This window comes from Colobus angolensis, unplaced genomic scaffold (assembly GCF_000951035.1).
Source record: "Colobus angolensis palliatus isolate OR3802 unplaced genomic scaffold, Cang.pa_1.0 Scaffold534, whole genome shotgun sequence".
Lineage (NCBI taxonomy): Eukaryota > Metazoa > Chordata > Mammalia > Primates > Cercopithecidae > Colobus > Colobus angolensis.
The window spans coordinates 507,497-518,780 of NW_012118866.1; the positions used below are offsets into that span (position 1 = coordinate 507,497).

The window sequence follows — 11,284 nt, forward strand, 5'->3', positions numbered from 1 at the left end:
TTTTTTGGATTTTTAATAGAGACAGGGTTTTACCATGTTGGCCAGGCTGATCTTGAACTTCTGACCTCAAATGATCCACCCACCTCATCCACCCGAAGTGCTGGGCTTACAGGCATGAGCCACCGCGCCCAGCCAAAAAAGAAGGAGATTGTGACATATGCTACAACACAGACGAACCTTGAGGACATGCTAAATGGAAAAGCCAGTCACAAAAAGACAAATGCTGTGTGATTCCACTTGTATGAGATCCTAGAATAGTCAAACTCCTAGAGACAGAAAACATAAGGGTGGTTGCCAGGGCTGAGGAGGAGGAAGATAAATGTGGAATTGTTTTTTGTTTGTTTGTTTCTTTTTTAAAATGAATACAGGGTTTCAGTTTTGCAACATGAAGAGTTCTGGAGACTGGTTTCACAACAATGTGAATATACCTGACATTAACACTACTGAACTGTACACATCAAAATGATTGTAATGGGAAATTTTACATTACATGTATTTTACCACAATTTTTAAAAAATAGAAGAGGGACTCTCAGAACACCAATTGAGATTTTCAGGGTATCAACTCACAACTCTGAGAACTATTAATTAAAAGAAACAAATTATCCCATTTTCCAACATAAACTATATTTTAGAGTAACCAAAGAGCCCTCATGGAAGCAAAAAAGATACTTTATACAGAACTCTAGCTAATAAATGAGAAAGAAACAAAGAATTAGAAAAACATCCTTTGAAACGCAATAAAATTAGACTCAAGCAGTGATTACTGATGGATAATGAGGTAAAAGGTGGGGAGCTTTACATGGAAGGGATCAGAATATTATCACCTAAATTCACTCTCATCAATTCAGCATCATTAAAAGCGAGACAATCAGGCACTTTGTGCCTCCTTAAGTTATGAAACAGGAAGAACACAGCACCCTCCACTCCCACCCTCCATCAAAACTGGCCTGAATCTAATCAAGTCTTTACTGCTAACTTCCAGTCTACAGAAAAAAATATGGGACATGGAGGAAAAAATTCCTTGCATGAGGAAGTAATCAGCAAAACTCAAAGTTCTGGAAAACTTAGGAAGCAATCAGTTAAACCCAGAATTGTTCTGGAAAATGCTCAGAACACATGACCCAGTTTCTTCAACAAGTCAATGGCATAAAAAGAGGGTGTCTACTAGGATGGAGTGGGAAGAGGTACTGTTCCAGACTGAGCTATTTATTAAACATAAACAAATGTGATGTGTAGCCCCATGTTCAGATCCTGACTCAAAATAATCCCAACTGTAAAAAGACATTTTTTGACATAACTGGAAAAATCTGAATATGAACATATAGTAGGTAATATTAAGTGATTGTTATTAATTGTGTTGGGTGGAATGACAATATCCATCTGGCTGACATCCTGCCCCACCAACGTAGCTTGGAAAGCAAGAGGAAAGATGAAAGACTCCCTGGGTCACTACAGAGGGAGGCATGCTCCATTCAGGGGCAGACTCCCAGGAAGAAGATGGAAAGCTCAAACCAATGCTGTTCCCGCAGTCCCTGCTGTGGTGTGGAGCCCAACCTATCTGTCCACCCCCTGCGCTGGACACGTGGGCTGAAGCTAGGTACTGTCCTGTGGAAAACCCAAGCCCAGCAGCCATCAAGCCTAGTTTTTAATCCCATCGCTCAGGGTTCACCCTTTCCCTGAGACTCAGAAGCCAGTGGCAAGAGGTTTTGTGAGGGATTTGGACCTGGCTGAGAGAGGCCTGATAGCCTTCTGTGCACTCCTTCCCTTCCTGTTGGCCGGTACTCTTCTCCAGCTCCCACTAGGGCAGAATGACACAGAGAGGATATAAGATGAGAAAGGTGCCATGCCAGCCTGGGATCCTACATCCAGACCTCTGCCTCCTCAAATTTTAGAAGATGCACAAGGAGGCCCGGTGTGATGGCTCATGTCTGTAATCCCACCACTTTGGGGAGCCGAGGCAGGTGGATCACTTGAGGTCAGAAGTTCAAGACCAGCCTGGGCAAACATGGCAAAACTCCATCTCTACTAAAAATACAAAAATTAGCCAGGCATGGTGGTGCACACCTGTAGTCCCAGCTACTCGGGAGGCTGAGGCAGGAGAATCACTTGAACCTAGGAGGCAGAGGTTGCAGTGGGCCAAGATCGTACCACTGCACTCCATTCTGGGTGACAAAGCAAGACTCCATCTCACCCAAAAAAAAAAAAAAAGAAAGAAAAAAGAAGAAGACATGTAAGGACCAGCGTGAAAAACTCCCAGGCCCAGGCATCAGATCTCCACTGCCAAGGGTCCTCATGGCCCCTTGACTCAGATAAAATAAACCTGGCCCAACTCAACCATGCTGGGGCAGCAAGAACACTGAAGCACCAGGGGAAGAGACCCAGAGTGACCACACCCCATGTGATGCAAACAGAAGAAAAACGCAAACTGAAACAGAGCAGGAGAAGATGAGAAGCCATAGTGGGATCCTATAGAACCTTCTGGCCCTTTTAGGGGGCTGAGTCCTCCACAGAAGCCCTACAGGTCCACCAAACTCAACCTCTGACCTCTACCCTAATATTCCCAAGACCAGCCTCATGCATAACAATTTCCTCTTCTTCACACCCACTCTGCTCTCTCATATTCCTTTGCTCCCTATACTCAGAACACCCTTGCCCCTCCTACTCCTCCAAACTCACCCTTGCAAGCCCAACTTAAATGTCACCTCCATGCAGCATCTTCCTCATGCATGGAGTCACCATGAATTAGTCCCTCTGAAGCACTCTACGCAATCAGGTTTATAACCTTGGTTTAGCCCCACTCAGTCAGCCACATATTGTAGCTGTTTGGGTGGTGACCACTGCCCTTGCTAGGCCACTGTGAGCTCCTAAAGGTGAGACTCCCTTCTGCAGGCATCCCCTGGTTGGCACAGACCGCCAGCCCATGCACAGTGGGCACTCAGGGAACACATGCAAAGCTCATCAGCTACCAACACATGCACAGACCCCTGGTTGAACTGAAGCAAAAAGAGCTGTTTTGCTTTCCTCCCACCAGGCCTCTGCAGCACCAGCTTAGGGAAGTACCATGAGGGGTGGGTTTGACTGTGTCATGAGGAGAACCACCTTCTGGAGGCCTCCTTCTTCAGGGAAACCACTAACACATAACACAGACACAGAAGGCGCCAAAGGGTATTCTCAGTGCAGAAGGCTTTTTTTTTTTTTTTTTAATGAATCTCATCAAGCATAACCAAGAATCAAAACAAGCAGACAAACACAGTTGCTTTCCTGGAGTGGTGAGAATGCAGTTGAAAGAAGGAGGCTCCAAAAACCTCTGCCACAGGCCCCACATGTCTGTCCACTCTCCTTCCTTCTCTACCCCAGCCCTGCCATTGGCCCTACTGCAGTTTCCACAAAAGGACTGCAAAAATGGCTATGTCACTGGACTGCAAAAACAGCTGTGTCACTGCAGGTCAGAACAACAACTTATTAAAGACACAGCTCTTTGGCTGGGCACAGTGGCTCACACCTATAATCCCCGTACTCTGGGAAGCCAAGGTGGGCAGATCACTTGAGGCCAAGAGTTCAAGAACAGCCTAGGCAACATGGTGAAACCCTGTCTCTACTAAAAACATAAAAATTAGCTAGGCATGGTGGTGCACGCCTGTAGTCCCAGCTACTTGGGGAGGCTGAGGCACAAGAATTTCTTGAACCCCAGAGGCAGAGGTTGCAGTGAGCTGAGATCCCCTCAGTGTACTCCAGCCTGGGTGACTGAGCGAGACTCCGTCTCAAGTGAAAAAAAAAAAGACAAAAGTTCTTAGAACAGACTGAGGTGCAGGGGTGGTGACTCACCTATCTCTGCCCCCAAGTTCCTTGGACACACGCTAAGACTGTGCTGACACCTGCCAGAGACCAGAGGGAGATCATGCAGTAAAGACCTATCTCCGGCCTGACACTTGACAGACCCTTTGAGGGGAAGCTAAATGGAAATGGGACATGTCCATAAATAAACTTGCTAATTTAGGGTCTCACCTCAGTAATGGGCAGGACACCTTTTCCAACAAACACCAAGCACTAAATATTCAGGCAGACGTCCTCTTCTAAGACTCATAAGATTCCATCACTGCCCCCATATCAATGAGCTTTCCTCTCCATGCCCAGTCATGGAACCTGTGTGAGCCAGGGGCCCAATACCCATAACAGTGAGGGTCTGCTTACCAGCCCCTCTGTCTCCTCTGTTGTCCTCTGGAAATGTGCAGCCAGGACCATGTAGTCCCGCATCTGCTTGTGACATTCAAGACACTTGATTGAGTACCGGATGAGCCTCACAGGGTCTGGGTAGAGTGGCAAGGCTGGAGGAGGAGGACTGGCACTACCCGAAGTGAGGCCATGTTTGGGAGACGATGAAGGGGCTGGGGCTGCTGGTGCCGTGGAGTTCACAGGGGCCGACACGAACATTTGGTCTGCAGAGATGGGCTTCACCAGCAGCTGGGAACACTGCATGACGAGCCCCTTGCTCTTGTGGTCACGGGCATGCCGGAGCAGGCTGCACTTGTTGAAGAAGAGCAGCGTCTTGGAGCACAGTGTGCACAGTACCTCAATGTGGACGCTCCGCCGGCCATAGTGCTGGCTCAGGCTCTTCTCTAAGGCAAATGCGTCTCCACACTCCAGGCAGCAGTACCCACTGGCTGGCACGTGGATCCTGCTGTCCGCAGGCGGGCTGAGATTTGGCGCGTAGAGGGGCACGGGGTTGGAGCTGTGGAGGACCTTGTTGAAGACCTCTACAATCAGTGGAGCAGCCTTTTTCACCTGGTGGACCAGGGGCACCGACATTTGTGTAAGCTGTGGCTGGCTCCGTCTTTGCACTGAGGACTTGGCTGTCACTGATGCAGCAACACTGTGGGGGACGAGGTTCAGGTTGGCCAAGTGCACAGCTTTGGGCAGGAGGTTGGCAGGGGCCAGGGTGGATGCCTGCAGTGCTGTGCTCTGTTGCTTCTTGCCTGTCTGTGAGCCTGGGGCAGCCCCCTTTGGGACCTGGGGCCCAGAACTGCAGCAGGGAGATGAAGAGTCACTGGCCTTTGTCATGCTCTCCTCCCCTTTCCTGGCCCCCTGGGGGCTCCCTGAATTTGTGCCTGCCTCAGGAATGTGCTCTTCCACAGGCACCTCATCCCCTGGCACCTCGCTTGGGGCCTCGGCAATGGCACTCCCTAGAGGTGACCCAACAGGGGACTTACTTGGATCATCAGGATCTGGCAGGATCCTTGTGACAGTCCGTTTGATTTCCCCTGATGATGTCTTAATGGTTTTGATTCTCACTTTGGGAATTGCTGGTGGGGAGCTGGCAGCCACAGACGGTGAGCCTTTGCTGCTGCTGTCACTGCAGATGCTACGAGGGCTGTCCGATGGCTTGATACTTTTTCTAGTGGCCTCCAGAGGGCTCCGGGGACTCTTTGGTGACTTGGGCATTTTGGGGCTACCTTTAGAACCCTCTTTAGTGGGCCCTGAGAGATCCTTTGTGTGGCCAGGCTGATCCTCCTTAGTGACACTAGCCACTCTTTTGGCCTGCAAGGCCACCAAGGCTGCCACACAAGAGGACAGCTTGGAATGAGCTGGCTTTAGACGCTGCCTAGGGGGGACTGATGAGCAGGTACCAAGCTCCCGGGCAAGCCCCTTGGACTCTCCGATACTGTTGCTAGGATGGCTGTTGAACTCCAAAGCTTCCCCAAAGAACTGAGTGGCATCCGGATCCTTGTGAGGTTCCACTGCGTTCTGCCCACCTCGCTCGTGTTCCTGCTGGCTCCCCAAGGGCAGGGGTTCTGGCTTGGGTTCTTTCTTACCAAAATGATCAAACATATGCAGCTCTGGAACCGGAAACTTAGCCAGAGCCTCCAGGACTGGGCCCCCCGCAGCCCCGCACCCAAGAGCGGGTGGGAAATAACTGTCAGAGTGTTTGGGCTTTATCCCGAATCCGTTATCTTTGATGGGATCCTCAGGTTCTGGGCTGGAGATTGGACTGAACTGGTTGAAGGTAGGTAATGGCTCTGACTTGGGAGGCTCCAGTTTGCCAGGGAAACTCCTGGCACTGTCTCCATTCATAAAAGTAGAATCAAATTTCCCACAGTTGTGGGGATCTGGAGGGAGATCTGAGCCCCGGAATCCATTGTGTAGGAGACTGGGAGTAATGTGGTCTTTCTCTGCTTCAAATGACTCCTGGCGGCTGGTGTTCTTGACAATGACACTCACGGCCGGCACATCAGGGGCTGATCCTGAGTGAGACAAGGACACACTTTCATCCATACATATGCCTGGAGGTTTGAGGGGACTCTCATTCTCCTCACTGGGTGTCTGGATGGCCTCCTTGGCATCAAGGCTGGTGGGGTCTGGGATGTCAAAGGCAGCCAGGAGGTCATCAAAATCTGGGGTTTTCATATCCCCCATGGCTGGATGCTGGCAAGGGCTATAACAGAAACAGAGAACAGAATCAGTGACCACCAGGGTCCCACTGGACCATCTTCACTACACACCCATCAAACTAATGCACACACAGCCAGGACACCCATGCAAAACCCCACATACTATGACAGGAAGCCACCCACCTCAGTTTTACCCCAACAGGTTTCTAAAATGCTGCAGAGGTGGGGGCAGAGATGGAAAGAGTAGTGAGATGTAGCGACAAGCCTGCTTGGATGATCTTAAACCTCAGTACCTGGAAATTGACGGCTAGTTATAAAGTCACAAAGAATACACTCCTACCATACTCCCCCAGCTTCTCAGGGAACCTCATCCCTCCATAATCATGTGCACTAGCAAAAAGCCACTCAGCACTTCCAGCCTTTAGAAAACTACTGATTAATACATGGAACCTGGCTATAACTTCTTCTGCTAATTTACTCTTAGTAATTACTCGCTAACTTTATATAACTTTGGGGGTTTTTGCTGCATAAATTCAATCAAATCCAAAATGATTTGCTATTTGTGTTGTCTTATTAATAAACTCTAGAAAATTATATCATCCCTAGGTATTTTTTCTCTGTTCAGCAGACACACTTGATTCCTTTTCACCCTGAAACTGTTACCAGTTGGTAAATGCTCCTCCATTAAACCTGAGGAGCAAGGTGACTTGCAAAGTACCAACAGTTATCAAATTGGTCAGCTGACAATTTGGGGGAAGCCCAATTCTATTTTGACTTAATATACAAAGAACAAGATAATAATTCCATTTCAACTTCATGCACCTGTTTCCTTCATGATCTGGGGAAGCAGAGCTACAGAACTACTGCAACAGAGGAAACACAAGGCACTAGAGAGACCTTCCATTAGGAAATTATCATAAAACTCACACTTAAGATGAAACATGAAACTGGCTGGCTCAAACCTGCTGGAGGGAGAAGAAAAACCTCACCATCTCCCTTTAAATCCTGGATCTGCTTCAGCATTCCAGGGCCTTTACTGGCTTACATGTTTCTTACGTCACATTTATGGTGAAAACCTTTCTGGATGCAGACTGGCACAATTCTTTTAGAAAGCAGTATGGTAGCTTCACAGAACCAGAAAAGTGGCAAACTTTAGGTCCAGGAACCCCACTTCCAGAAATTTATCCTAAGAACAAAAATTCTCAAAAACTATATGCAAAAATTATACGTTACAGCATTATTTAAAAAGCACAAAAGAGAGAGACACACACACAAAGAATTTAAATGTCTTAAGACCAAAAAAAAAAAAAAACTTGATAGGCTGTAATGCAGTCATTAAAAATTCTCATTATGGGCCGGGCGTGGTGGCTCTTGCCTGTAATCCCAGCATTTTGGAAGGCTGAGGCAGATAGCTTGAGGTCAGGAGTTCAAGACGAGCCTGGCCACCATGGTCAAACCCTGTCTCTACTAAAAATACAAAAATTAGCCAGGTGTGGTGGTGGGCACCTGTAATCCCAGCTACTCCAGAGGCTAAGGCAGGAGAATCACTTGATCCCAGGAGGCAGAGGTTGCCATGAGTCGAGATTGCACCACTGCCCCCCAGCCTGGGCAACAGAGTGAGACTCCATCTATCTATCTATCTATCTATCTATCTATCTATCTATCTATCTATCTATCTATCTATCTATAAATAAATAAATAAATAAAAAGAAATTTTAAAAAATTCTCATTATTAAATCTATATAGCAACCAGGAAAATTACTTATAATGTCAAGTTTAAAAAGACTAATACAAAAATGTTGTCAGACTATAACAATGTAAAATTATGCATGCAGCTAAGCCAAGATTTAAAAAAAAATGAAAATGATTATGTGCAGAGTAGTGGAATTACTATTGGGTTAGTTTTTCAAAACTTTTTTAGGGGGCTGATAGACTGCTTTTATAATTTTTAAAGGGAAAAATAACAACAATAACAACAAAAACCCACTCAGAACCACAGGGCAGCAGGTGGCATAGCAGAGGTATAGCTCTTACCATCCCATGGGATCAACAGGTTTCCAGCTTTGGTTTCTTGCCCCCCTCCCAACTCCCAGCAAAACACATCTGCCTGCATAAGAGTTTTCACAGAAAATGAAAATTATACTCCCTCCCATTGGGAAGATATCTAATTATGGTAATAATAAAGTACAATACCAATTACCTAAACATGGGGTTGGCAGAATACACCGCTGGAATGAGATATAAAGTTTTGAACAGAACAAATGTTTGTCTCTTGGAGTAGGAGGTGTTGGAATCCATAAACAAGAGGAACATACCCGATGTCACTGAAAGCAGTGGGTACTCAATACCAAGTGACTTACTATGCAGGGTGATCATAACTATAAGGAAACACCTGCATGATATTTGCTTTATAAGCTTCTTTTTTATTTCTTTTTTGTTCTTTCTTTCTCTTAAATGTCTAGGAAAGGCCAGGCACAGTGGCTCACTCCTGTAATCCCAGCACTTTCGGAGGCCGAGGCAGGTGGATCACCTGAGGTCAGGAGTTCGAGACCAGCCTGGCCAACACAGTGAAATCTCGTCTCTACTAAAACTACAAAAATTAGTTGGGACATGCCTGTAGTCCCAGCTACCTGAGAGGCTGAAGCAGGAGAATCACTTGAACCCAGGAGGAGAAGGGTGCAGTGAGTCGAGATCTTGCCACTGCACTCCAGCCTGGGCAACAGACTGAGACTCCATCTCAAAAAAACAAAATAAAACTGTCTAGGAAAAAAAAGATTGAGGGGAAAGGGCAGAATAGATTTCCCAGCTCTCATTAAGGAGATGGAGAAAGCATGTGGGAGAAGAGGAGGCGAAGTTGATTGTGTGTATAAGGATTAGCTGGGAGTCTGCTATTATCTAATATGAAGTTGCAGAGGCTTGAAGCAGAGAAAGATTACATTAGAAGTAAAGCTCTCCTCACAGAGAAATCTCAGGGATTGACTGAGAATGGTCAGAAGTAAATCTTTTGCTGGAAAATCAGAGCTAGTAAATGGTGTGAGAGCTCAATATTAGCAGCAGAAAAAAAACTTTTATAGAGATTTTAGGTCAGGCACAGTAGCTCACACCTGTAATCTTAGCACTTTGGGAGGCCAAGGGAGGAAGATCACTTGAGCCCAGGAGTTTGAGAGTAGCCGGGAACACAGTGAGACTCTATTTTTAAGAAGAATAAATGTTTTAAATGCCAAAGCTGAAAGCCTTTAAAAGCCAAAGATCACATCCTGTTTTCTATTTAGCCCCAGTAAGAAAAACCAAAAACAGCAGCAATCAATAACTGTGAATAAGGTACTCTACCGTGTACCTACATGTTTATATTTACTTGAACCTTGCTCTAAAGCATCACATTGTTTTTAAATAGAAATTAATCAAAATGTACCCTGGTACAAAGCAAAAGAAGAAACTGTAAAGAAAACCAATAAAAAAGTTCTATTTACCAAAAACCTGCCAACACAAAGTTAAAAGGCAAACAACAAATCAAAAGGAATATTTGCAACATATAATTATCATTGATATCTTAACTAAGACATAAACAGCCCTTATAAAGAGACCTCCTCTTTCGGCTTTGGAGCCCCCCTCCATCTGTCTCTGTACAAGGGAGTTTCTTCCTTCTGTCTTCTCCCTTCCTTCTTGCCTATTAAATGCTCCACTCCTTAAAACCACTCCACGTTGTGTCCGTGTCGTTTTCTCTAAATCAGCATGAGGACCAAGAACCCTGGTGTTCCTCCACTCAACAGAGCTGTATCATTTTGATGCATGGGCCAGGAAAGGAAATTCAATCATCAGACTGCAATCAAACTCCAAATGGTGCTAATAAACTGAACCACACACGGACACGCCATCTTCTGAAGAGTCTTAGACCAACCCCAGGAGGAGCCCTAGCTGCTGTTCCCCATTTGACGCCCCTTTTCAGCAGGAAGTAGCCAGAAAAGAGTCGTCGCACAAAACCCCCTAACAGAGTTAGTATGGCATCTCCACAGTGGGGGAGTGTTGTAGGAAAAGGGGTCACTGGGAAGTTTTAAAGCATCTCTGGAAAAGTTTCTTGTAAAGCCCGGGCTCTTAGAGCCAGGCCAGCAACCTTTGATATGAAAGTCGGCCATTAGAAACTGGGTCCACCCAAACATGGAGATTCCTGTAGCCTTCTCGCCCTTTCCCTACAAGTTCCTGGCAACATGGCCACCCCCACATATCCTCACGTGTGTAGAACGTCCCATGGCACCATGCATTTGTATATTAAAAGACGAGGGTGGGAGCGCCAGCTTTTTCTCTACGTGAATGACATGACTAGTCAAACCAATCCCCTGAGCCCTATGCAAATCAAACACCGCCTCCTCCAGCCTCTGCATATATACCTGACTGGTATCCGTGGCCAGTGGGGACCTCCTTTTTCGGCTTTGGAGCCCCCCCTCCCTCTGTCTCTGTACAGGGGAGCGTCTTCCTTCTGTCTTCTCCCTTCCTTCTTGCCTATTAAACTCTCCGCTCCTTAAAACAAAAACAAAAACAAAAAGCCCTTACAAAGCAATAAGTAAAAGATGAGCAACCCATTAGAAAAATGAGTGAGGGTGATGAGCAGGCAATTAAAAGAGGAAAGACAAATGGACAGACTAGAAAAAATACTCCAGAATGGAGTTAGGTTACAAGAATATTCCAAATGTTAAAAGTATCTCGGCTGGGAGTGGTGGCTCATGCCTGTAATCCCAGCACTTTGGGAAGCCGAGGTGGGTGGATCACAAGGTCAGGAGATCAAAACCATCCTGGTTGCAGCCAGACACGGTGGCTCAAGCCTGTAATCCCAGCACTTTGGGAGGCCAAGACGGGTGGATCATGAGGTCAGGAGATCGAGACCATCCTGGCTAACATGGT

The 11,284-nt window shown here is 46.5% G+C and overlaps 1 protein-coding gene across 1 annotated transcript in view; it reads right to left on the reverse strand.

Annotated features, from left to right (window-relative positions):
* The window catches only part of ZNF592 (zinc finger protein 592), a 40,358-nt gene that overhangs the window by 16,861 nt on the left and 12,213 nt on the right, over positions 1 to 11,284 (reverse strand). Inside the window, exons 2-3 of the mRNA XM_011961061.1 lie at positions 10,774 to 10,903; positions 4,194 to 6,432 (exon numbers count right to left, since the gene is read on the reverse strand). Coding sequence (XP_011816451.1) covers positions 4,194 to 6,413 — 2,220 coding nt within the window. The 5' untranslated portion in view covers positions 6,414 to 6,432; positions 10,774 to 10,903. The remainder of the gene's footprint in view (positions 1 to 4,193; positions 6,433 to 10,773; positions 10,904 to 11,284) is intronic.